The sequence below is a fragment of the Epinephelus fuscoguttatus genome, linkage group LG1 (genome assembly GCF_011397635.1).
Source record: "Epinephelus fuscoguttatus linkage group LG1, E.fuscoguttatus.final_Chr_v1".
In the NCBI taxonomy this organism is placed as follows: domain Eukaryota; kingdom Metazoa; phylum Chordata; class Actinopteri; order Perciformes; family Serranidae; genus Epinephelus; species Epinephelus fuscoguttatus.
Window position 1 is genome coordinate 14,938,230 of NC_064752.1, and position 27,869 is coordinate 14,966,098.

Sequence of the window (27,869 nt, forward strand, 5' to 3'; positions counted from 1 at the left end):
CAATAGACATGCAGTCACTGATATTTACTGACAGAACTCTCTGAGCATATGTGTATATTACATTTTAATGGGGCTGGTAATAATTGTGATTAATTTATTTTTTAAAAACTCGATTTTATTTTGTAGTTTCCGGCTTGATTCTGCGTCGGCCGCAATGACTACTGGGAGATGAAGTTCTTACAGTCAAACGTCAAAAGCAAGTAAAAGTCGTTAATTCAAAGCCCTGCTTGAGTAAAAGAAAACAAATATTATCAGTAAAATGTTTAAATGCCCCCTGTAAATATTATTTTATTATAAATTACCGTGTGAGAGTGTAAATAGAAGAAGAAGATAATTAATCCCGAGGGTAAATCGTGTTGTCATACACACAGGCCCGTAATACACACACATGCACAAACAGGACCTGTATATGCATTAAATGGTTTGCCTGTTTAACACAGAAAAATTAACATATATCAACCAGGAAGAGACTTCAAATAACCACAAAGAGACAAACAGACCACAAAGAGATGCAGACACAAAACTACAGAAACTGTGTAGGAGAGGAGGTGGAGTGTTTTGCATGTCTATGCTCAGGGCCCATTGTCTCATAATCCACCCATGGTGATGCCCTACAGTCTGTGCCGGGTCCCTACCTTTAACTTAAGTCCTGACTTCGCCTGCGTGCTGTGCTCAGGAATGTCACACAGCAAAATAAGGAGAAAATACAGTCAAACGCCAGAGTCTCTGCAGGTAAATACACAGCCACACGTCTAGTGTGTCACATGGGTGATGCGTGAGAGGGATTATCTTTGTATTAGTCTGTACCTTGTTCTTTTAGGAAAATCCTGCACTGTACTTTTAATCTGAAAGGTAACCAGTAACTACAATATATTTGTCAGATGGATTTAGTGGAGTAAAAAGTGCAAAATCTTCTCTGAATTGTGGTGAAGTATAAAGTAATAGAAAAAGGAAATACCCAAGTAAAGTAAAAGTATATAAAATAGCACTCAGGTACAGGACATCAGTACATGTACTTTTGTTGTACATGCACCATATTCTTTGACCTAGTTATGAATTTAAGATGAATTCCAACTGCAAACATTTTATCATACTTTATCACATAAGCTACTTTGTCTTGATGTCAATACACCTGTAGGGTGCTTCTAAAAGCAACGTAATGTCTGCTATGTGGCAGGAAACGTCTGCTGGCAGGTTTGCTTGTTTCCTGTCCGTTTATGAAGACACTTTAGTTCCTCCTGCATAGTTCTTGTTTTTTTTATGCCTACAAATTGTGTGTGATAGTGCTGCCATTGTGAGATACAGAAAAAAAAGTGAACTTCCTTGAGCAATTTTGCGTGATTAGCCACATATACTGTATTTCAAGGAACAAGTCGCAGGCCATTTGAAATCTGTCTGTGGGCCACAATTGGCTCTCAGGCCAGACTTTGGACATGCCTGCAACATACCAAACTCTCTGGCCCTTCAGATGATGCTAGAGCAGGGGTTGGCAAACTTTCCTATCAGAAGAGCCATTTTAGGCCAAAAAAGAAAACCGCAAAACATATTTGAGCCTCATAATAAAGGTAACACAGCCTTTTACGTCAAATTTAGCCTATCAACATTACTAACAGATCTAAATGAGCATTCATTAATATGTTTTATCACAAGGTGGCTCCTCTGCAGTGGGTTGTTTTTGATTATTTGGTACTTAAACTGTGCAGTATTGCCAGTAAAAGCAAACAAATTTGTCCATGCAGCCTTTCCCCTTTTTGGATTTGGAATCCACAGCTAGCCCAGCAAGGTAGACTCAAGACTACTGTAGCCATCGCAAATGATGTTTGTAGAAGAAAAAGCGCCAGGTCACAGACGTATGACACACATTTTAGTTGATGAAATGTTAAAATATTTTTTAAATCGATGCATAGGCTACAATTTTTTTTTTACAGCTAAAGAATATAAGAATCACTTTAGGCCTGCAACAATAAATGAAAATTAAAACGTTAAAAAAAATAACGGTTATTTATTCCATATAATTTTCTGTCAAAGCCAAAGGGAGCCACTGGAGAAGGGCTTAAGAGCCACTTGTGGCTTTGGAGCCGCAGGTTGCTAGAGGATAAATATATGTTAAAACATTTGCAGCAGCGATACAAGGAAAACTTCTAATCAGGTCACAGAATTTGGTGCAACACCCGCGACCCCAGGGGACCTCTGTAATAAATGCTCAGCGCACCTTTCATTTAAAAGTATGGGTAAAAAACTGAGGGTCAAGCATGATCATGAAGCTAACTTTTTAAAGTTAACACTAACACAGTATCGCTGTGAAAAGATCCATCATGGACAAAACAGACTTACAAACATTTTTAATAAGTTTTCTGGGGAAAATGGCCCCAAAGGCACCATGCGTCTTTTATTGTTAGATACATTTGTTTGATTACATAGTCCAACCTCTACTTTGAAGTATAAAATTGCAATGCACAATGGTAACAAAGACAACAGTAAACCACCTTAAACCAAAAAACAAAAAACAAAAACAAAAACAAAAAAAACTGCCCACACCATTCAGAATATGATACATTAGATATCTCATTATTAATTATCAATATCAGCACAATCACACATTATTTTCAGTGGAGCATATGGCAAACACTGAAAGTCAAAAGACAACAGAATCAAAACAAAACATTAATCTTGATAATGGCAAAAAAAATAGTCTGTATAAAAGATGAATTGAGAGTCCTGCTAGAGGAGGAGTGTTATTGTATCTAGCTTGTGAAATATGACATTCAAAGCCAGGTGCAATTATTCCACCGCACAATATCTTAAATTTGTTTATAGCACAATTGTCCAGTGAACCACACAGAGTAGACACTTGTTTCGCAGGATCCACGGGACGACAGTTCTCCTGTCTCTAATGTGAGTCCTGCAATACTTTAAAAACATCTCCATCACAGTGGAAAATGATCAACACATCTCCAGTACCCACTCCCACCCCCGCCCTCCCGCTATCTCTTATCCAACCCTATAAATAACAATCAATGGTCATACTCCACGCAGCACAGAGACAACAGCTCGCATTCAAGACAATCATTTCATTTGATTTCAAAATTCATTTCACGTGAAACAACTGTCTCAAACATCCAAACTGAACTTTTATCAACAGATGCAGCTTCTCCACGTTACACCGGAGAAGGGTGAAGCAAAATGAGCCGACTTCACAGCGTACAATCTCTTTTTTAAACAAAAGAAACAGTGATTAACTTCTCTCCACTTAAACCGCGGTCTCTGTGCTGAGTTAATTGATCACAAATATGAACAGAAAGCCCCCCCCCCCCGACCCTCCAAAAGAAAAAAATACTCCTATGTAACACATATTCCTTTAGCATCCACTGACTCACAGTACAGAAACAAGTTTCAATTAGGCTACATAACTCAAGGCAGAAAATAAGCACTGCTGTTGCTTCACCTCCCCCCTTCTTGATCTTTTTAAGTGCAACCAAGCACACGTCTTCGCACAGAGAGAAATAACAGGGGATCTCGTAAGGATGGCAAAGCCCTGGCTTTATGTCAGGCTAGCAACGGTACAAGGCATCCCTAGTGTCAAAAGTCAGTTATAGATAGATGCTTGTAAGACCTGATTTTTAATCTGTGTAATAAAACATTTAAAAAAAAAAAAAGCAGAATCTAAATAGTATGGTAACACAATAAACCTTCTCCCTAGACACTTGGACTGTAAAACTTGGGACGATCTTTTTTGTAAAAACAGGCTACATGAAAATTAGTAATCCCGTCCCGTTCCTCTGTGTGCTCAAATACAAAAAAAACGCCTCTGAAGATGTCAATCTGAGGCGCTTCTTTCCAATTTTTTGGACAAAATACATGTCTTTTTTCTGTTCATTTAAAAACAAGAGGTAGTAAAAAAAAAAGGCGATCCAAAGTGGCAGGCAATGATATAATCTTTGGAGAAAAGGCACTTGCTTTCCTAACACACCTACTGCAACAACACCACTTGGCTCTGGTTTCCCCCCTTCCGTGGTCCTGTTCTCTCTACTTCTTTAATCTGTATGTACACTTCTCTTATTGCTCGGAGCGTGATCCTCCGCCGATGCTCTAAGAGTCCTTTCAACCCTAAACACATTCTCGTTCCCTCAGTAAAACATTTCAGGCTCCATCGATTACCTCGGCTAAAGTGACCCACTTCATCTAAAGCATGTTTAAACACATGGAAAATAACTGGTTGTTTGAAAAATCAGTAATTCTTCAAAAATTTCTTTGCTGTGTCAGCACGTTGAGATTCTTTTTATTTCCTTGCAAACGAGACTTGTTTTTAAAGCATAAAAATGTGTCCGTGTTAGTTCGGTCTAGCACTGTCTGAATGTTTGTCTTGTTGTTGTTGTTGTTGTTGTTTTTTGTTTCCTGGATGGTTGAGCTGGTCGAAGAGAGATTGTGTCACGCTTTCGTCTGGCTTTTCCAAAAAAACCTCCCTGAAGAGCTGTTAGTCTTTAACAAGTCTGTAGACGTGATACTGAGCTCCGTGTTCACTCGTGGAAACCTCAAAAACAAACGCTATACAGAGCAAGGTCTCCTGGGTGTCGCGGTTCGTCACCACCTGAGGGGCAGAGAGAAAACGTCAGGTGAGACACATGAAGCACCACAATCTGTTTTGAAACACCACAGTGACAAACTGTTGATGGTTTGGTACTTTATTAGAGGAATAGTTTGACATTCTGTAAAATACTCTTATTGGCTTTCTTGCAGGACGACACCAAATGCGATTTTACTGTCGCAGACAAATCTCCAATGTTGGATAGAAGTCATAAAAGTTGTGGCACGCTCCTGTGAGCTCAGAAAACTCAGTCTGAGTTGTCAGTCTGTTTCTTGATTTGATGTTCCAAATAAAAGAACATGTTTATATTATCATAAAGTTTTATTCCTGGCTCGTGTACATAGTTTAATGACTGGAACATTGTCAACAACCAATATCTGCGCTCTCTCTCTCCAGCGCCGAACAAGAAGCAGCAAATCATGGTCTGAGTGAATACCCAATTCTGATTGGCTGCAGGGTGTCTGTTAAAACCTGATAATGTACACCTCCTAAAACGTTCCACTGAAAATGTCCATTCACTGTTCTAGATTAATACGCCAACTACATAATAGTATCAGTATCTGTAATCTGTTTATAATTACTTTACAACACTGAGAGTCAGTGCCTCGTCCTCTGAACACCACGGGAGGGACTCGCTACTTCAGGCTGCGACCAACAGTAACGTTACACATGGCGTATTACTTGTTCGTGAAAATCTTGATATTGCTTTGGGGACAGTGACATAGCTAGATAGCTATTCAGTCTTGTTGTTAAACCTAATGTTTGTCAACTGTATGCAGTGTTACTGACTTTGAATCTTGCCAGCATAATGTTAGCTCTCTGGTTAATAGCTGGGACAAAGGGTTCCATGAGCTGGGCGGACTAGAATATCTCTCATTGCTAGGTCGTATCTAAGGTTTGTCCTATTTACTAGAGTGGTGAATACCGTTTCCATTGCATCAGAACCCTTACAGGGCGGCCATGATTGTTCCAGGTATGAGGTAAACCCTCAGGTTTTACCAAGGAAACCAAGGTACTGTATGGGTCGTGAGAATCTTTAGATTTTGACTGCAAAAAGCATAAAAATATGAATAAATATTCTAATTTTTTATTTCTTTAGTAAGTGACTATGGTATAAGCGGGATCATGACCTTTGACATATTGTCGAGCTTTTTCCCTTACATATTTTGTAAAGGGAGTTTGGTGTAATATTTCCCATCAGGAGCAGGATGGGAAATAATCTCCAGAGGAATCTAGTTTTAGTCCTGCCAATAATGACTCTGAAAGGTCTCCAGTCTTTGCAAAATCTTAAAGTGTGTGACTAAAAACGCACCTTTTAGTGTATGGTAGGTATTAGATGAGAAGACTGATGCCACTCCTAATATCTGAATGTTAAATGTGAAGCTACTGCCAGCAGCTGATTAGCTTAGCTTAGCATAAAGACTGAAAACAGGGTAAACAGCTAGTCTGGCTCTATTTGAAGGTAACAAAATTGTCCAACCAGCACATTTAAAGCTCAATAATTAACATATTATATCTCATTTGGTTGAGCCGTCCATAAGCCAGTGTAAAAATTACATATAGTGGGGGTTTGTGTTTCCTCCCGTTTCCAGTCTATACGCTAAACTAAGCTAAGCTAAGCTAAGCTAAGCAGCTGACTGTACAGACATGAGAGTGGTATCAATCATCTCATCTGACCAAAAGTCAAACTATTCCTTCAACAGTCAGATAAAACTGAGTGTGTGTTACCTGTAGGATAGTGAAGTTTTCAAGAACACTGTTCATCATGTATTTTTCAGGCAAGTGTTTGAGTTTGTGGATAAAGTTGATCATGTACTCGCACATCGGAGAGCGGTGGATCCTGTAAACACACTTTCCTCCCTCCAGGCGGGCGTATTCTGTCTGCAACACACACACAGTCAAACACACCGAGTGGTAACGTAAAAACAAGAGGCTGTAGTTTGAGAAGGGAACACAGAATTGGTGCACGTTCTTACCTCAACTTTCTCGACAACCTGCTTCCCAAACGAGCAGACTTTGGTTGAAACAGTGATCGTCATGTTCTCGAGGCTGCTGTACTGGCTGCTGACGCCGTAGAAAGAGCCGGGACCGTCCTGCATGCCGCTGCTGTTCAGGTCCGCCTGCAGGGGGCGTACATGTCATCAGATTGGTGATGATCATCACATAAATGTATGCAGATTAAATTTCCTCATAGGAACTGTGAGGTCTCAAGAACATTTGAAGGTTTTTTTTAGGGGTTTTACTACGACAAACTTCTTGAGACTATACATTTGGGGTCAATATAATGTGTGCAGAGAGAGGAGGAAGAAATTCATTGTGAAATGCCTTCTGTATAAACTGTGTCATATCAGAAAAGGAAGCAGTTTTCATATTTTGACACCACTTGTGTCACTCTGAAAGGGTAAAATTCAAAGAGCTATACAGTTGTACATAAAGAAATTTAGCACCTCTACATATTAGAGCAATGTTAAACATAAAACAAAGTGAAAGACAAGTAAACAAAAACTGTAACTGGTAGATGATCACACAAATATAACAGCTCACCCAGAATTTCACGAGGAAGAAAGCATTCTGAGGGCCTTTCTCATAGAGCTCTTTGAGCCCGCCCTTCTTCTCAGGGAACTTGTCGTAGATCTGCCGGATGTCCACGGCCTCGAGGAGCGGGTCGCTGTACGAGGGGTTCGTCTGTCCAATGTGGACGAACAGGTGTTTGCTGTACTGCAGTGCACAGAGACAGTAGAGACAACAGAGGACAGGGTTAACCTCAAGAGCACCAGCTGCAGAACTTAATATGACAGTGTGTTCACTGGTGAGAACGAGGAAAGAGGAGAATATCAGGTTGTGTCCTGTGAACAGCTGATCAGATCCAAACAACACTTAAATATTCGGTTGTTCTTTGTTGTACAGTAGTTTAACCACATCTATCCAGATGGTCAAAGATGCTGTCCATCACCAAAATTGCATGTTATGTTGCCATGTGCATAGACAGACTGTGAGACATTGGGCTCCTGAGCACAGACGTACAATCACATCACACCAGTTTTAGCATCTTTACATTGGCTCCCTGTCTGTTTCAGGATTGATTTTAAGATGTTATTGATTACTCTTAAGGCTCCTCATGAGCTGGCTCCAGATTACACTTCAGACCTTTTAGTCCCTTATGAACCTTTGTGTAGTTTGGAATCCTCAGGCAGAGGTATTTTGTTTGTTCCAGAGTCCAGGCTGAAGACTAAATGGGACTGAGATTTTAAGATCAGGGCCTCGAGGCTCTAGAACATCCTGCTCGAGAATATATACCGCTGTATGAGTTAGTGTCTTCATTTAAGTCTCTCCTAAAAGCGTACTGCTGTCGGAAAGCATGTCCTGATTTTATCGGAGTTGTCTATTTTACTGATTTTAATTCTCGTTTATTATCTTGATTTTAGTTTTGGCCTCTTTATATTTCTTTTACTTTGGCGACATTTCAACACATTTACGTTCGTTTCATTGTCATTGTTTTTTAAAATGTGTTAAGATTTACTGCAAAGCACTTTGTATCTGTGTTTTAAAAGGTGCTATTTAAATAAATTTTAAATTACTATTATTATTATTATTATTATGATTATGAAAGTCCCCTTCCCCTCCAAAAATCCGGACATGTCTGTAAGTGGGGAGCCTTATTGTAAATGTTCACTCACGTTGTCTGGGTCTCTCTGGACCTCCATGAAGGCCGAGTACTCCAGCATCCGCAGCTTAGAGGAGGCGATGGTCCGGTCCTGCCACACTGGCACTGCAGTAGCAGATGGAGGAGGAGGAGGCGCCAAGGGCTCATAACCTGTGGCACAAGCACACGTTTATACAACAGTTATGTTTAGTTTCATTTTTGAACAGTTCTCACAGATGCTTCATACTTACTTGGTATGGGCTGTGGTACAGGACCTGATAGGCTTGTGAACGGGGGCTGTGCAAAAGGTTTGATGCTGAAAGACAATGAATGGTTCAGTCAGAAAATAAACTCCACTATAGAGGTCGGTATGAGATGTGTGTGGCACATGGGTACTTCTGACGAATGTTTTTTTTTATTGTGAAAAGCTGTTAGTGTCAAAGCATGTGTTTTGGCACCAGCTAGGCGTAAGTCCACCTGCTTCATTGCTTCTTAAAGATGCAAAATAGCATCAATTAATAATGCGTTTACTGACAAATCAAAGAAATTTGATTAAAATATTTTGAGATTTTGATAGTTTTTCAGTGACCACAAGTCATGGAACACTTGGAGGGATTTATCTCCCTTGTTCCTTTTGTTCTCGATCAGATCTGAAGCAGTTAATTTGCCCGGTGGTGGTTTACATCAGTGCAGGAAACATACAGTACAATACAGTGGAGAAGAAGAGTTAGTTCTGCTTTGTGCTCACAGTTGGACCTCGGCTAGGGGGAACTTACGCATGGCTGGTGCGGCAAAGCCCAGGAGTCCTTCCCGGGTTGAGATCTAGAACCAGCCTGGTGTGCAAAAATGTGATCCGTTAAACATGCCCTGCAATACCCACCTGACAATAAACCTAACCCCTGTGCTGACTCAGTCACTGTTCTCTTTACTAAATACTAAAGTAATTACACCCTGGTGTCACACCACAGACATCAGGAGTGTTCAGTAGAGGGGTTTACTTACTCCTGAGAGGGTCCAGGCTGTCCTGGGATAGCAGGCCAGAACTGCAGAGCAAGAAAACAATGTTAATTAGTTTTGTAGGATCTTTTTTTTTTTTTTTTTTTAAAGATAAAATTCAAATGCAACTGAAACATACAACAAAACATGATAATGTGTGATAAAATGAGTGGTGGGCTAACTCTGGGTGGTTGGTAGGGGGCAGGAGGCAGTGGTGGAAGGTGATTCTTTATCATACTCGGGGAGACGATCTGTGCAGACGACAGTGCTGCCATGTTCTGCAGGGCTTTGTCTTTAGACGCCTGATCCTGCAGATTGAAACAGAGGAGTGACACGAGTCAGCCACAAGGTGGCACTATAACCTAAACATTATCTACTGTATTACAGAGTAGTGTTTAGACTTTACACTGCACTATATTTATTTGTATGTGTTTGATTTATCTTTACAACAACTATATTCTGAAATTAATGTGTGTAATAATGTTGAGTAGAGCTATTAAGAGATAAACTTGACATGGGGTTAGCTTAATGGTGAGAAAAGCACTTGTAGTAATTCTCAAAACTAAACGAGAACATTTTATGTGAAACAGCAGCTTGACAGAATGAAGCAGAGAACAGAACAGAAGGATGAAGTAGCATAGGCTGGTGTTTAAGCTCAGGTCACAAGATCATTGAATGTCAAAGTGTTATCAGGATCACCACAGGAAAAAGAGAATAAAGAGAGTGCATTGGTTTAGAAGGCAGATTTGCACTTGTGTTGCGTCAAAAAGTACATCAACAAATTAAAATATATCAATGAAACACAAAGGAAAAGGTATACAAAGCCAACAAATTCATGTATACTGGTTCATAATTTACAAACACATCAAAGCTTTGATTTCAACACGCCAACCTAAATTTAAAATGCATCCTCTTGCTCTTTTTTCATGTATGCACTTAAGCTCATTAAAGCTGGGGTAGGCAGAAATCTGGAAGAAGAAGAAAGAACAGCTGAATTTGAAAATGCACCTTCCTCCTGCAGCTCCCCACACTCTGTCCTATGCCCCTGCCACCAGATGACCATGAGCGTATTCATGTGCTTCATCCAGTAACACGGTGTTTGCATACACTGATATATTTGATCTTATTTCATTCTAGAGTTGCTTGCTGTGCTTTCGCTCATCCCTTCCTCACCCCATTCTCAGCATTTATCAGACCACGAATGAGACAAGAATTAGCTCACTAGCCACTCCACCATCACTCCGCCTCAGTAACCCAAAGGTCTAACCTACGTAACGGCAGCAACAGAAGGTTTGCTGATCCAGTTGGGAGTCGTGGCTGTCCGATCCCATGGTGCTGGGGTTTGCACTGGCTGGATTTGGGTTGCTGTGGTCGCTGAGCACAGATCCATAGCTGTTGTCCACTCTCGTCTTGGTGAGGTGGTCTGTAACAACGGGGAGTGAGGCGGAGTGCACACAGTGATTCAAGTCTCTAGCTATGAGTCTCTGGCTCCAGTTAGTAGTCGGCTGAACTATCCTCTCTCACAACATTTTCTCTCCATCTCCAGAAACTTCACCAATACTGACACCTGTTTTACTTCGTTTTTTTGTCTGACTCTCTTCTAGACTCTCTTCCTGATAAGTCCGTCTTCCTTTTCTGGGGAGCTTTGGAGTGTAGGCAGTTGCTGTCAATGCTGGAATAGCAACTTTTTCTGCAGGGTTCTCTACCATTGAATCATGATTTCACCAAAGGGACATGCACATGGCTCTGCATTTGTAATACAGCCAATACACGGCCTGTGATTGACCATTGTCTCCCATCACAGACTCGGTTCTCTAAAGCCTGAAAACAGAGTCAAGAGGAGGTGCAGAGGTCTAGTTTGCTCTTGGCTCACATGAATTACAATATGCTCAAAGTTTATTATGGGTTTTTTGCCCAGTAATGCCAAAACTAACCTGCCTGTCCCAGCTTTAACCTATGACTTTGCAATCAAAGGACAGATGCCTCAGAAGTGAGACCCCGAATCAAAGAGCGACACCTTAACACAAAGCAAGCAAGACTTTGGCTCTTTGGCAGAGGCTGAGGGAATTACACTACATCAGGCAGGATGTGCAGCAGTATCTGAAGCGTGGCTGCTTCCTAAGCATTGCTTCATCACAGGACATTAACGGGGTGGGGACGCCATGCCAGCAGAGGGCCATAGCAAGGGGACAGTGCACTGGTGCTGCCAAACAAAGGGGAGCAGGGAAGCATATTGCACAAGTCAGATTCACTTACCAAATTCATCGCCTGAATCAAAAAAGAGAGAAACCATTAGTACTGTACAGTTCTACATGATGTGCTGAGATTAATAAATTTAGGTGGAAATAAAATTTTATTTTCAATCCAGGTTTGCCTCGTCTGATTTTATTCTGTAGATGTGGTGTGCAGTTACATGAGTTCAGTCTGGGTTAGACGTTACAATGTTCGGTAGGGACTGAGGTTATAGAAGCATGATTCAATACATAATTATCACAATATTTAGAAAGGGGAAAGAAATATTGTTTTATATCATTTCATTTTATTTGACAGCACTAATTTGTGTAATCATCATCAAAATAGTGTAGAAAGCAAAGTGTAAGGTCTGTTTAATAAGGATATTCTTTCAGTAAAAGCCCACAAAACTCTGCACTGTATAATTAGGGAGCACTTTGCTTTATGAGACTTTACAACATTTCCCCTACTAAAAAACCAAAAGAGGAAAAACATGATGCAAACAGTAAACAGTTAAATCCTTGGAGGTTTATTGTAGTACAAGCCTTCAGTGTATCACGTCCAATGTACAGCTGCTACTACAGTGTGTATCCATTTCAGTCGTCTCACTTATACTTCCTGTTTGTTCAGCTGATGGTACAGTATCCATTTACTCCCCAGAGGAGGGAGTTGTTCTTTGTTATCTGAACTTAAAAGAGCAGCTTGGAAACTAGTTGAGTGTTTTTCTTTGGCAAATAAACTACTTTGGCTTTACTTCATAACGGCTCAATAAACACTCCGACAAGACGTTGGCACGGCTACCACTGCATGTACACTTCATTAGTTGATATTTAACGTTTATAAAAGCTACAGGGGGAAAAAGTTCAAAGGAAGAACGGCACTGAACTTTCCTTAAAGTGCTGCCAATGCTATCGTCCCATGAAGGTGATCTCACAACGCATTAAAACCAAAACGACTGAACTAAATTACATGATGACTGAAGAGGTAAAATTAAAATATGCAGGATTTTTTTTGTAACCAGTACACACGAGCATGAGGTGATGATAATTTTTCATTTTGCTACAAAAATGTGTCAAATATGTTGTTATGTGTGAAGGAGGCTGTGTGTGCACAAAGTAAACACAGAAAGAAGAAAACATGATTGACCCCTTAAAGCAGAGAGGAATAAAGTCACCACACAGAATGAATACAAGCCTTAAAAGTCTGATTTTATAACATTATATTGCAGCTTCTTGGCTCAATTTTTAGAGCATGCTTTCCTCAAACCAGATATGAGGAAGAGTGTCAATTTTAAAGACATTTTGTAAAGCATAATTCTTGACTCTATAATGTAACTGTGAGAAGAGCGAGGAGGATAATGTGGCGACTTTGTTTTGTACGTCCTGTGACTTCACTGGTAGGGCTGGGCATTGTTTAAAAAATGACAATACCAGTACCAATACCAAAACTCATAGGCCCTGATCACACAGAAAGTGTTTAAGCAGCTGGAGACGCCTTTCGGTAATTGTTTTTAATGAGAATGAAGTTTTTTGCTCACAGTTTTTGCGTAATAATGCACCTCACGTTTTTGCCAGAGCACACTGAAATCCAGTTAGTTAAAAAAAACTTCAACTTAGAGCGAAAAGGTTTTTCTCCATTGTCCAATCAGACAATGTGGAGGTCATAACCAGTTCACAGTTGGTAAACAATGGAGGAGAAACTGGTGGAAGAAACAGTCATCATGGAGGTGAAGCTCCTGGACCAACTGGTGGTACTCCCCATGATCCACCCTCTTTTTTAGGGTCTCATGTACCCACACAGATCTCTGTTTCCCTGTGCCATACAAACTATTTGCTGACAGCCCCTCAACCTCAACCAGAGCTACAAAAACATCAACGGTAGTTTGATTACACGGGACGGTCGGTGTAAGGACATGATGGGGTGTTTTTTTTGTTGTTGTTGTTTTTTTACTACTGGCATTCAATTTTTTAAAAAAAGGAAGTGCGGTGCGCCTCGCGCTTTGCAACCTGTGTGATCGGGGCCTTAAAGTGACAAAGATACCAAAAGAGTACTTCACTTGATACCTTTTTTCCTACTTTATTCGATACCCATAATATGAATGGAGGGACATAGTAGAGCCATACTTTCCAATATCGTGGTGGCATTTGGTTGCTGAACTGTAATAACACCACGCTCAACTCCACCACACCACAGACTGTATGGGTTGTAGCTGCTGCAGTAGAGGGCCAATCACATATTGCATTAAATCAATGGGCACATTGTGATTGGCTGCAAGCAAAACCTAACGAATAGTAATTTTTTCTAAACCTGGATACAAAAAAGAACTGAACGCAGGTATCGTTTGACTGGAGAAATTTTGATACTACTTGGGTTGTTTCAACAGATACCTTAAAGGTACTGCATGCCGATACCCAGCCCTACTCACTGGTGAGGTCTTCTAACTTTTGAATAGAGAAGGTTATTTGTGTGCTGACTATGAACAGGACAGCACTTTGTATTCAAGATAAGTTTGGCATTGTGGAAAGATTAGAAACTTGTAACACTGGATGAACAAGTTGAGTGTTCCTACTGTACGTTACATAATCACTTTTTGATGTCAGAGTTTATGTTTTGTAAGGAAGTAAGGAGCCACTGCAGAGTGAACTGAACTACATCTGACACCACTGAAAGATGGCTAATCTATCTTTTACGGTTTCATTTCAAACAAAAGTATGTCACTAGCAGATGCCGGTGACCACTATAGGGTTATTCTGCATAAAGGGGTTAATTTAAATTGAAGTTAGACTACTGCAGTGTATTTACACGAGTCTGCATTACACATATGTGAAAATGCAAAAACGATAAAAACAGGAGTGACAGGAAGAACAGAAAGATCTATAAACAAGTCAAAGGAGTCATATGATGAAGATTAATTTTTTTTTAACAAAACAGATTACAAACACATTAAAGGAACTAAAGGCATCAAAGTAGAGAGAGTTTTAGGGAGAGAGGAAGTCTTAGAGAACAGAGTATGCTGCAGAGGCATGGCTGGCACAGAGGACAGATACAGAGCTGGAGCAACATGCAGCTAAATGTTCGCTTGGCTCATCATAACAGCGTGTGTAGCATTCCTTAAAAGCCAGAAACGTTATCATTATTCAGTTGCGATACTTTGACTACTGAGTGGTGAGATTAGTCTTATAATGCAGCTCTGACCTACAGCGGAAGTTAAAAAGCTGCATGCATGGTACAGAAGCTCTGTGGATATATCAGAATTAACTCTTTGGGATTTGTCGTTAAACAGTGTATTTAACTTGCCAAGCTTGCATCCACCCATCTAACAGGAACTGGCCTTTCCTCAAATCAAGGACTGATAATGATATGTATTGATTAAGTGGTTAGTGCAAAGCCAAGCCTTTACCAGCCCCGCCGAGCCCGCGGTGAAGCGCATACCTTTAGCTTTGACTGGATCTCGCGAGATTTTCTCCGGGCGAGAACCTGCAAGTGGCTAGAAACCTGCACAGAAGAATAGCCAAGAGGAGGGAAGAGGAAAAGGAGTCAGGGAGAGAAAGATACGAGGGAGGAAAGAGAGAGAGAGAAGCCGTAACCAAAGAGGAAAGAGACGCCCAGTCAGTGTTGCCGGGAGGCAGGTTGGTGGCACCTACCTTTATACCCGCCTGGTATTCACGAACTTTCTTCCGTGCTAACACCTGTATGTGACTAGACACCTAAAGGGGTGTGAAACAGTTTTTGAGCATAAAAAAATACATGCACTCAGATGCATGCACACACACATGCACACACACACACTTACAGAGATAATATACACAGCAAGAGCTCACAGTTCAAACAAACAATCAAAGTTGATTTAAAGGATAAGGCTGGGATATTCTATATTCAACAAATCAAAGACAAAACCGTCACTAAACTGATCATCATAACAACTATTCTTTGTGCAACTTAAGTCTGACTTAAATTATTCCTTACAGACCTGTACTGTTGTCTAAACCAGCGGTTCCCAACTGTTGGGTCATGGTCCAAACGTGGGCTGCAGGCTCATTCTGAATGGACCACAGGTGGACTGCAAACTCTTTATTTTTAAGTACGCTGAATTTCCAGCACAGAACTTTTATTTTGTAGTATCGCTGACTCTTTCTTGACAGAAAGAAGCAAACTACCTCGATGACATGGTCAAAAGCAAGTGTGACGCTGAACATATCAAACTGTGTGGACCTCATGCTAATGACTAAGGAGAAAACTGGACCCTGTGGCTGAACCAGTTGGGAACCAATGATCTTAAGCCTATTAAAAATGTTTCATCATTATGAGTAACATGAGCACTGGAGTTTATTTTTAGTTAATCCCAGTTCCTCGAAAGGCTACTTGAGGCTGGCTCCAAAAGTGAGTAATTCGACACTGACACTTGTGTTAAAATGTCAAAACTTTACAGCAGAACACAAACATGTTTTCAGTATAGAAAAAAAAAACAGTAGCTATAGCCCCTTTTACACTGCCAGATTTTCCGCAAATGTTGGGCCATTTTGCCGGCCAGCTGCGAACGTTTAGACACACAGAGCCGGACTGGCGAGTTGATCCGAGGTGCCCAATTTTCCACCTTGTAGGGTAGACAAATTGGCGGAACTTTTTTAGTTTAAAAAGACCGAGGCGGCCTTCCGCCATGGGAGGGGCTGTTGATGACTTGTGGGAGGAGCTGTTGATGACGCCGCATGCGCGACCCACTGGTGGTGGATAAACAGGAAACAGCTGATAGCAGGAATTAGCGAGCAGCTAGTAGCAAGAGGGAAACACAAACCTGACAGATACTGTAAAGATGAGCAACTGGGGAGACAAGGAATTGCACACTCTCCTTGCCCTCACAAACGAAGAGGCCATTAACCATCAGATTACAGGAACTGGAGAATCGCTGAAGGACTGACCAGCTGCGGCTTCCCTCCCACGTCACTGTTTACATCACACGCTGAGCTACACGTTTTGTTACTTGCTCACTCCCCCATTGGCCCGAAAAAGGCACATTCTGTATAAACAAAAGTAGGTAGGCAGCATTTTGCCACACTCCCCGATTTTGTTTTTATACTGCCAATGCTGAAAAAAGACTGATTGGGCTTTCCTGCAAATTTGTGCAATTCCTATCTAAAAAGGGCTTATGACAACTATAGTGGGTTGATTCTTTTATATCACTCACCCACTTAAATGTTTTTAAGGCTTAAAGTTACGCAAAGTAAGGGTGTGGCTGCTTTGAGTGACATGTAGGTGCAGTTCGTTGACAAGTCAAGATGACCATGTTAGTCAGGTAACGTAACCATGGCGTAACCACAAATTTACAGAGTATAGTCATAGCTGAAGCTGTTGCTTTTTCAATGTGTTTTCAGTTTATGAAAGTTAACTGTAACATTTTGGTCACCTTCAAAAGTCTTGTTCAGCATTTGGTTGTACTGAAAGACCCTCTCCTGCAGTGGTTCCCAACTGGTGGGTTGCGGTCCAGAAGTGGGTCAATGCAAGCGACTCGTCAACGTGTCAAGTTTGTAAAAAACACATTTTAAATTGAAGCACAGTGAATTTCCAGCACAGAGCTTTTATTTTGAGGTGCCGTTTCCTGCTGTAGAGTGAGTGACTAACGGACAGCTACTTGACAGAGACAACGAACTAGCTCGATGACATGGTCAAATGCAAGTGTGACGCAGAACATATTTAACTGTGTGGACTTTGAACTACTAACCGAGGAGAAAACTGGACTGCTTGGCTGCACCAGTTGGGAACCACTGCTCTACGGTGTGAGATCGTCAGTTTTTCTGTAGCTTACATTTTTAAACCTGTTTTCGCTAGTGAAAATTAGAACTAGCATTATCACAGTTAACCATAGCTGTTAATACCCTGTGTTAACCAAGCTAGCAGCTAACATTAGGGTTAGCTCCACCCTTTCGTCCACATATGATCACTTCTTGCTCCAAAAAACCAAAGTGACAATGGACAAAATGCCAAACTCAAAGCTTCAAAATGGGAGTCCACAAACCAACAGGTGATGTCATGGTGGCTCTGTCCATTATTTTTATACAGACTATGGTCAATCACACCAACCTGTTGTTGTAAATACCCACGAGGTCATTGAATGTGTAGTAATCTGCAGATAAAAATAGTCCCCAACAAAAGCACTATTTACTCTAGTTTGAGTACTGTGTATTTAAAACTGTAGTGCCCGGCTGGTTTCGGAAATTACTTTGCCTTTGTTAAGAAAATGAAAAACGCCAGAGTAGGTTATTCGAAGGCTGTTTAAAGAAGAAGAATCACATTGAATGACAATAAAAAATTATATGTAATAAAACCAGCCATATCCTTTAAATAACTTGTAATCCACTAAGCAGGACATCAGCAACTATGAATCCTTTTATAAAACAGTTGTTGCAGTTCTGAATAGTTTTCAAACTTCTGTCTTTTACTGTCAGTCACTAAAACCAAACTCATGCATAATTATTCCAATCCAATAATCAAAACTTGTTTACCTGTTTTCTTGTGCGGGTTTTGCCCGTCCTCAGCTTGATGTACCTTGCTATCAATTCATTGCGACCTGGAACACAAAACAGATAGTATGGTCAAAAACAAAAACAAGGACATAGGAATACATGACAATCGAGTAGTGTTTGAACGTTTGCTGATGATACCCTGAAATGAACAGAAGGTGGCACTCTTGTTATATGTTGAGTACACATCTTACAGCAGTGTGACCTTTCCCAGAGCTCCTCAGACTCAGGGCAAACACATTTTTCTCAGAGGTCACAGGCCATAACAACACCTCTGTTTCCTTTGGGAGACTGTATTTAAAATTTAGTTTCTTCTTTAAAATAAGACAGTGATTTAAAGGCTGATTTACTTGTTTTACTCCAAAGTTTTCATTAGCTCGTTTCACACCTCCTTATTGTCTGCTCACGGGGCCCTGCAGCCTAATTATAGAGAGCGCTTAGAAAACAGAACCATGTTTTTCATGACATAACATCTACTCTCGACATTCTGCACAAACAGGTTGTGCGGAGAACAGGCTTCTATTCTGGGCTTTCATGGTCTTCTTAACATTCAGTGCTGTGCACGAGATTTAACAAGCACTGCCTCTTCAGCAAAGTGCAGCTGGGATCAAGAAAAAAAATCATCTTTGGTGTATAAGAAGTGCAAAAAGCATTATTGTGCTGTCTCAAAGGAAAATCAGTCCATCAGTGTTTTTTACTTCTTTTCTTTGCCAAGTCACGTTTGCTGGGTTTCTGTGGCTGAGAATTGGGCCAAAGGGAGAGGTTGAACCGCTGTATCATTATGAATAATGACCTAAACTCTTCGAAACTTGCTGACAGAAATTTACACCAACAAAAACTGGTCATGATGTGCCTTCTGTAACACACACACAGACGCACACAATAGACTGTGTGTCTAGGAAATTTAGCGTATCCACACACATAATGACAGGAGAAACAAGTCCTGTTTTTTCACACACTCTTTAGCACTTGGCCTCCAGAAGGCCCTGGTTAGTGCAATTACCATAAAAGTACTGCAGGCCATCTCCAGCAGGCTTGCAGCCCTCACCGTACTCTCTCCAACCAGTCAGCCCGGCGGTCAGCCAGCAGAGCAGAGCTGAACTGTCTGCCGATACTGAGCTAGCCCGTCCCCCCTCTGCCCCGGGCCAAGGATGGACACGCCCGCTCCAGCGCCTCCGCATTCCTAGCATTCCTCTAAGCCTGTCACATCTGTGCTAGCCAGTCTGATTGGCCTGGGCCTGTGAACACAGCCAGAGCTCAGGCGAACACACACATGCACTTCAAGCTCAGGGAAAAGCAGGGGTTAGAGCCGGGGTGAGGGCCATTAGGTTGCGGTAGGGGGTCCTCGGTTAGAGGGGCAAAAGGGGCAGCTGATGCTGTAACTCTTGGAGGAAACACAAAGCCATAACTGTCTCTGCCAACAACTGCCACCTGGCAGCAAAGCAGCCCCCTTTTCCCAAAACAACACCACTATGTGACCCTGCACTCAACGGACAGCAGCACCTGCTGCCGACCATCCCAGCAGAGGATGGCAGAGAAAGAACAATGCCAGTCCGACCCCCGCACAACTGTCACTCTCAATCTCTTCAGCTGAGGAGCAGTCGGGGAAAAACATTACATCGTCCCAACCACAGAGTTCTGCTATGAATTTCACAGATATCTCATTGCAAAGTGTGTGTGAGATACAGTATGAAATACAGTTTGACTAAGAAGATAAGAACATCTCGGAGAATGCTGAGGTGCACTCAAGGCTGTTGGTGAAACTGTAAATTCACAACAGACTTCAGGACTCTCCACGCAATTAATTCTAAATAGCAAGACCATACACATTTTTTGTAACGGGTTTTACAGCAGTATTGAGCACAGAAATTATACAGCATGGTAAATCAAAAATGTGTTTTGTTCATCTGTTGAACAGTGCAGTTCTGTGGTTGTGAGCTGAGACGATATCTCCAGTTTTTTTCCACAACATCTGGTTGGTTTGTGATATTTAAAATACAGCTTTTGTTTTATGTGATATACAGTTTGCTGCTGAGACAGCGCTTTGAAGAGGGCCGGACAAATAACTCAAACAGTGTTTGATTTCAAAGTTTCAAATAAACTTTTACAAAGCTGAATGTTAAAATGATTTGTAAATTAAGCTGTGAGACAGATTCTCAGACACTAGTTTTTCTGCTCTGTAGAAAAAGACAAACTGGATCATGATGCCTCTGCCACATACTGTACAGAGCCTCCATCCCTAAATGCACTAATCACTAAAAAGAATTGTTGGTCACAGGGCGAAAGCAAAAGATTTCAGAAACACTGAGGTAATCAGTCCCAAATCCCTTATCCTCCACTTCACACCCTTGCATCAAATTTTGAGAACCACAGCATACAAGACATTTTGAGAGGTAACATAATCACTCAGGAGACCTGTGTTCAACCCCAGTCCTGCTGAACAGATCTGATTCAACAGGCTCTGGATCAGTAAAATCAGTTGATGCATCCAGAAACAAACACTGGATGTGATTTATTAAGTTTAAAAAACAAAATCACAACCTGACACAATATTTTAAGAGTCCCGAGACTTCAAAGCAGCAGCTGCACATTTTATGCCTGGTGTTCTTGGAGCAGTGACCCAGTAGGACTGGTTATATTAGCGGATATTTTTTAGACACATTCTGCTCTCTCAAACCCCACCAGAGAGAATACAGGACATAATCTCTGTGTTGTCAATGGCAGCTGCAACCGTGGCAGCCGAGATCTGCTCAGACTTGACGTGCTGGAGGTCTGAGAGACGGTGAAAAGGCTGGTCCACACAGCAGGGGGACACGACAGGTGCGTACAAACAGACACACAGTTGCACAATCGCGTGCACAGCCTTGTTTGTCCTCGTACTTGCTGTCTTTCCCTCTCTTCTCGAGCTGCTTATGATTCCCCTGTCGATTGCTCAACACCCGCTCAGATCGCTGCAGGCTGCCATTCTTAACCTCTTCCCTGACAGGACACGCCTATCTTTTTCTTTTACTACATGACCGCTGGAATTTTCCACTTCCATGCTAAGATAGTGAGCAAAAAGGTAATCTCTCCTCACTCTCCATACCCCCCTCTCCCCCTCTCTGTCTCTCTCCTGAACCCTTTCTCCACTCATATTCTCTCCCCTCCTCCCTTCTCATAACATTGAGGTAATCCTAAATTGCTAACATACTGCTCAGCCATGACTGAAAACATTCCTAACATCTCAGTGAGGGGGCTGACAGGGAAGGCCTGCTCAGTCATCATTACAGAGCGCTCGGCCCCCCTCTGTTTTACCTCCGCACACATCTTTGCTCGCAACTATACATATGCACTGAACCTGCTGCTAATTCCTAATGTGGCCTGCAAAGGTCAAAACAGACATAAGCCTCCCTCCAGCACTGCAATCTTTTTTTCTTTGTACCCAGAGTGCTTTGCAGTGGTGACAGCTGCAGGGCTGAGAGAGGGAGAGGTGTGTGCTCGGGGGTTGACATACCTGTCGAGGCCAGAAAACGCAGGGGAACAACATGTCAGTACAGCCCCGAAGCAAAACAAGACAGGCAACATTTTTTTGACACACACGCATCTTCTGAAGACACTTCCTCTGAACTTTGCCTGTAAAATGTGCCAACTATTCATTTCACCAAGACGGAATACCTCTGCGCTGAAACTACTCTGTAGATTTTTGGACAGTTTTTGTTCACTACTTTCTGAAAAAACATGAGTGAAAAATCAAAAGCAATCAAGCATGCAAGTTTGTTTTCTTGCAGAGGTTTAGATCAGAAGTTTGGCACCACTTTCAGATCTGTCTGTTAAATATAAGGCTGCGTTCACACGAAATCAGACAGACAACACCTCCAAACAATGTGACAGAATGGCAGGACGGCAAAACAAAACCACATGGTCATATGCTGCATTATTTACAAAGAAAGGAATAAAACATATTGAATAATTATTTCTTGCTTGTTATTTTATCAAATTTTTCAAGCAATGTCCAGTGATTGTCCAGATTGCCTGATTTTTTTTAGCCTTGTGTGAAGAAACTACGCAACATTGGCTTATTGTGTCACAGTGGATGGCAACAAGTTAAAATATTCTAACTTTAAATGGCAATGTTGTCTACTGTTACAGTTCCCATTATTCTTCGCTGGCCTCACTTAATTTAAACGTCCTGTTTTCGTCCATTAAAATGATATCCAGTTTGCCATCTACCGTCTAACGCAGAATGAGGCTATGGCTAGGTTAGCTTAGCTTAGCATAAAGACTGTAAACAGAGGGAAACAACTAGCCTGCCTCTGTTGAAAGGTAGCACACCCACCTGCCAGCACCTCTAAAGCTCAATGACTAATGTTATACCTTGTTTGTTTAATCAGTACATAAAAGTGACATTTTATGGTTTTACAGGGTTTGTGGACTAGACTATTTCTTGGCAAGGGGCAGTGACTACATGTTTCTGCACTTGACCACCTTGTATTTACAGTGTGCGGACTAAATGAGATAAAACTTGTTAATAAGTGAGTTAAAGAAGTGCTGGTAAATGGATTTTGTTTCCTTTGGACAAAGCCAGGTAAGATGTTTCAGACTGTTTTAAGACTTTATGCTAAGCTAAGCTAACTAGCTGCTGGTTGTATGTTCACTGTGCAGATATGAGAGTGGTATCAAGTTGATTATGCTCGTATCAAGAACGAATTCATGAAAGTTGTGGTAGATTTGACGCTTTTAAAAAGTCATAGTAATAATAATGATAATGCACATTTAATGAAAAAGGTTCTACAGGCAGTGAAAGATAGCAAACAAGAGCTGAGCTTCTCAAAGTGTTGTTCATGTTCTGACACAACTGATGTGATTATTAACATGTGTGACTTATAAAAATTAAAATGTTGTGTTCTTTTGAACTCTTAGTCAACCCTGAACTACGTAAACGACTGGCAATGCTTCTGGGAAGTCTAGACAGGTTTGTAGAGCACAGAACACACATGGACAATGCAGTCATCTTGCTAAGGCAATGGAAATTTGCAAAAGGTTTCCCACCAAATGAGAAAAAAAAGTCCTGGCAGAAAAAGTGGAATTCCCAATGGGAGGGATGACTAGCCTTCTTTTGAAGGCCACTGGGAGTCTGAGACTGCAAGGTAGACAGTATTACATACAGTGCAATCGTTAACATTCCCCTAACCTCACGTCAGGGCAGCTTTTAGATGTCTGAGGTAATCACCTTGTGAGACGACTTCTTCTGGGGCATGCCTTGGCTCTGCCCGTGGAGCCTCAGATGACTTATTGTAAGCGGAGAGGGTGTTTAGTGCTCTAGAAAAAAACAGGCCTCTAAAAGGGGTCCTGACAGTTTGTTGCTAAGGGGGCAGGTTTGTGCACGGCCGGCCTCTTTGTTGACATTCTCATGACGAATGTATGGAGCCTGGGACACAACACCGCAATGCTAAACAGGGCTGGAGAGTTGTTTAGGTAAATTTAGAGATGCCTGCAGTGATCTGTGCTTCAGACGTGCACACTAATAAAAGCATGTTGTAAACTAGTTGTGGATCCTGAAAATTATAGAATAGCTTAACTAATACTGTCATTTCCCTCGGATACAGTTTGAGATTTTCACGCTACAACAACCATCTTAGAAAATACTGCAGTGTCACGCTACAACTGAAACTTGAAACCTTTTCTTAAATTAAGTATCTGTAAAAACATCTCCTGTTTAAAAATCAGTAAAATAAAGGTGAGAGTCTCCTTTCAGTTCCATTTTTTTTTCAATGCAAGATAAGCAAATGTACGTATGTATGTATGTATATATGTATGATAACCATCAATTTTCATATCGCAGTATGCCTTTAAACCAATATATCACTGCAACCCTACCCTCATGTCTGCCGAAAATAAACTTTTAGTTGGTTTAATTAGATTAACTGTAATCAGAAATGACTACATTCATTACTAAATTACATCAGAAATGCGTCTTGTAAGAAGACCAAGTGTTTCTGTTTTTTCATTGTAGGTTGATCTGTCAGTCAATTAATTTCATAATGAATGAAAGAGGCCCTATATATATATGTCTCAAGAAAAAAATGTTTACATGCTTTAATGTTAAAAACACCTGTGCTCATGCTGCTCTATTTATGGGCCTGTCTCTTTAAGACCCCAACCTGAAAAAGCCCAGTTTGCTCTGATTGGTCAGTATTTAAGTCTTGCGTATCTCAGTGTCTCTGCACCGTCACTGCGGCCTAGGGAATGACTAATGTGAAGATCGGCACTTTTTCCCCACAAAAAATCCCCAGTAAAATATTCTAAACACAACCAGACATGTTCCAGCAGGAATATTCTCTGAAATCAGGGAAAAATTTACAACATCTGCAACTAAGATTAGCCTTAATGTTTCATTGACGTTAGCATGTAGTAGTGCTGCCACGATTAGTTGACTAATCGATGACTAATCGACTATTAAAATAATCGGTGACTACTTTAGTAGTCGACTAATCGGTTTGAGTCATTTTTCATAGAAAAGTACTATAAAAGTGCCCCAAAATACTCTTACTGCAGCTTTTTACATTCAGATATTGGCAGCTTTACACACTCTACCGTGACAGTGAACTAAAACCTTTTGGCGTGAGTATGAAACAAGACATTAGATGACGTAATTTTGGGGTTTGTGCAAGACAGACCGACATTTTTCAACATTTTAACGCATTTTTCGATGAAATGATTAGTCGACTAATCGAAGAAATAATCGGCAGATTAGTTGACAATGAAAATAATCGTTAGTGGCAGCCCTAGCATGTAGCTTCATTTAGCAGTGTAAGTCTGTGGATATTCTCATTTATCCAGGTCAATTCCATTTTGGCAACAATTAAATCGTAGGCAAATCAAAATCCAGTTGCCTACGATTTAATTGTTGCCAAAATTTAGCAGTGTAGGCTGCATAATGTAAACACTTGCAGTAGTGTGCCAAGAGCAGATGACCATATAGAGAAATGTGGCACGCTATGACATCATACTGTAGCTAGAGTAGAAAAAACGTTGGAAACTTAGTATTCAGAACAGTCTAAAGGTGAAGTTTCGCTCACAGGGATTACTTCTACATACATTTACCTCATTATTGAAACCTTGACCAGCTGTACTACAAACATGCAACATCGTAACGCTATGTATAAGACACAAAACAGAGAAAAGCTTAAGAGGTCCGCTTTAATGGGGCGGCAGTTGCTCATTCTTTAAGGACTTGGAGACCTGGAAACCGAAGGTGGTTCAAGTCCCTGTATGGACCAAGTATGTAGTATGGACTTGTTACTGGAGAGGTGCCAGTTCGCCCCCTGGGCACTGCAAAGGTGCTCCTGAGCAAGGCACCGAACCCAAGGCACCCACCCAATGCAGCCCCCCGACCCTGACATCCTTCCATTGAAAGCATGCATAGGCCCTGTTTGTGCATGTGTGTGTGTATATCGGGCCTGTGTGTATGTGATAAAAGGGTGAAAAACATTGAATTTCCTCTCAGTAATCACAAAAATATATCTTCTTCTTAATTAACTTTTTAGTCTGCGTCAGAAAATAGTGAAAAATGCCGTGAGCCCAAGATGATTTTATTAAATGTCTTGTTATGTCGACCAACAGTCCAAAACCCAGAAATATTTAAGTAACAATCAGAGCAAAGCTGAGAATCATCATATTAGAGAAGGTGGAATCAGCAAAGCAAGCAGGCATCTTTGCTTGTTAAATGACTTGCATGATTAAAGAACCAGAAAAACAAACAGCTGTTGACTGATATTCTGTTTCTTGTCTCCTCCCCTCTCTGCTCCTTATAACCGGATCAGAGGAACAACAGAAGCTCTAACAGTGGCTGAGTTATCTCAGGTATGCGCTTGTCCTTGAATATCCAAAATCTGCCCGACGAAAGAGAAGACGAGATTCCATCTCGGGTGAATCACGCCAAAAGATTCCTATCTGACGTCAACAGCAGAGAAGCCACCCCCCAAAAAAGTGCTTAAAAAACAAACACTAATGCTTCTAAAATACACAGCCCGTCACAGACTTTGGTGGCGATGATTGATGGTTTTTCTGGTTGCTTTGAAGCCAGAATCAGTTTCAAGTTTTTGGGACATGATGGGCAATAATTAAAGGGCATGAAAGTCTTACAAAGCATGGCTCGAGGGAGTTGAATTACGATGGTGAAAATAACATAATTTCACAAAACCAAAAAGAGGTTTGTTGAGGACAACGGCATGTTAGACAGCAAGGAAGGCAACACAGTTCCTGTCAATCAACACATGCTGCTTTTCAGCAAAAATTCCAGCCTCAAATGTTAAATCTAATTAGGAAGAGCGTGCAACAATAGGAATGGGAAAGTGGGTTCAAAATAATGAAAGACAAATGTGTTCAATTCCCTACACCTGGATGTCAGTGATTCTACCAGTGAACTTGCCAACATATCCATCTGGAGTTTTTCAGGGCATTAAAGGCTCAACACCTGCAATTTAATGAACACGCTGCAGGAAACAGCATTACTATTCTGAAACCATATGGATGTTTAAAATCTTCAGCATGCCAATGTGATGTTTTTGTTCCTGAGTCTCGATTCACGCTGTGCTAATTATTGCCAATTTAACCTAGCCATCCAGCATCAAACGAAAACACTTCTCCAGAAACCAGCTTCAACCAGTCACCTACAGGCAAAACTCTCCCAGCGATACCGGTTTGTGGGGAGAAATGACGTTCAGCGATAAAAAACACAAAGAGCAGGTTTTGCGACTGAACGTGTAGCGAGGAAGAGGAGAGGCCATAAAACAGTGGGCATAAAAAACAGGCTGTAAAGAAAAACACTCTGAAGAAAGAGACAGGTGTAAATCAAGAGGAGAGGAGTGGAGATGCTCTCAGGACGGCAATAACCAGCTCTGAGAGCGCTGGTGTGACTGGAAGAACCTGCCCTTGGGTCACAGCTCAACAGGTACAGACTTGTTTAGGAGAGCTGAGAGTGGAAAGAAAACATTCACCTCTGTGTCAAAGCTGTGACACGAGCACGAGAGGAAGAGAAGTATTTTTCTCATTTCTTTTTAGGGCACTATGGTGGGTTTTCTTTTAGCCACAAATTTCTGTGGAATGGGTGGTTTTCTCATTTTTGTGCATTCATTATGGGACTGATTTCCATGTAATTGTTGTTCTTTTGTTGCCCTGGCTGTTACCCAGCGTACTCACCATACATCTTGCCCTCATCTGACAGGATGATTTTCCTCCTGCCGCAGGGAGGGTAGATGGCGAGGGCCTCCTGGAAGCTCTGCTCGATGTCTGGGCTCCACACGCCCTCGGCGTCTCCGTCAATGGTCTTGTCCTCGTTGTCCCCGTCCAGCCCATCTTCTGGGCTACCGTTGGCGCTCCACTCGTTGGACGCAATGGTGGCGGCTCCCCCTGGGCCCGACCCCGAGCCCCAAAATCAAAGGATCTGTGGGAGACCTGTGAAATGAAGACATAAATTGCTTAATTTGTGTGGTGCAACTTCAGCAATGTTTATAATCTTCAAGGGGCTCTGTGAGAAATTCAGAGCGTATGTGTCGTCTGGAAACAGTTCCCACGATGGAAGTGGCTGAGCCGGCGGCTAGCAGCAAACAGTGCTAACTCCATAAATAGCAACAGTGCTAAAAGAACTAACCATGTAAACAGGGGAGAACAGGAGGGTGGTGGGTGCTATACTTCCGCAACAACGCTGACCTGATATTAGCTGTAACCTCCGAATGAGCACTGTGCCAAGCAGCACTGATGAGCTAGCCAGTAGGACACACATGCAGGGACTCACGTGCACTAACATGCATGCATTGCCGGACCGGCTTCTCACAACAAACCACAGAGAAGCTCGAATTACAACACACAGAGGCAGAATGACTTCATTCTCTGCTCAGGATGCCCTCACTCCACTATA

At 41.5% G+C, this 27,869-nt stretch overlaps 1 protein-coding gene across 1 annotated transcript; it reads right to left on the reverse strand.

Moving 5' to 3' along the window:
• Nucleotides 1-3,789: 3,789 nt before the first annotated feature.
• Nucleotides 3,790-27,386, reverse strand: tead3b (TEA domain family member 3 b). The gene is made up of 14 exons (XM_049579059.1): nucleotides 27,152-27,386; nucleotides 17,954-18,018; nucleotides 15,101-15,163; nucleotides 14,889-14,951; nucleotides 11,481-11,492; nucleotides 9,407-9,532; nucleotides 9,231-9,271; nucleotides 9,005-9,061; nucleotides 8,480-8,544; nucleotides 8,263-8,399; nucleotides 7,130-7,303; nucleotides 6,562-6,705; nucleotides 6,314-6,466; nucleotides 3,790-4,588 (listed from the first exon to the last, which is right to left on the reverse strand). The coding sequence occupies exons 1-14, from the start codon at nucleotides 27,156-27,158 to the stop codon at nucleotides 4,475-4,477; spliced, it is 1,221 nt and encodes a 406-aa protein (XP_049435016.1). The 5' UTR covers nucleotides 27,159-27,386; the 3' UTR covers nucleotides 3,790-4,474.
• Nucleotides 27,387-27,869: the final 483 nt, after the last annotated feature.

What these genes read in the sequence shown, in the direction of transcription:
- tead3b (XM_049579059.1), bottom strand. An exon ending in AGGTTGTCGAGAAAGTTGAG is followed by an intron (nt 6,467 to 6,561) that starts GTAAGAACGTGC and finishes TGTGTGTTGCAG; the next exon opens with ACAGAATACGCCCGCCTGGA. An exon ending in AAAACTTCACTATCCTACAG is followed by an intron (nt 4,589 to 6,313) that starts GTAACACACACT and finishes TCTGCCCCTCAG; the next exon opens with GTGGTGACGAACCGCGACAC.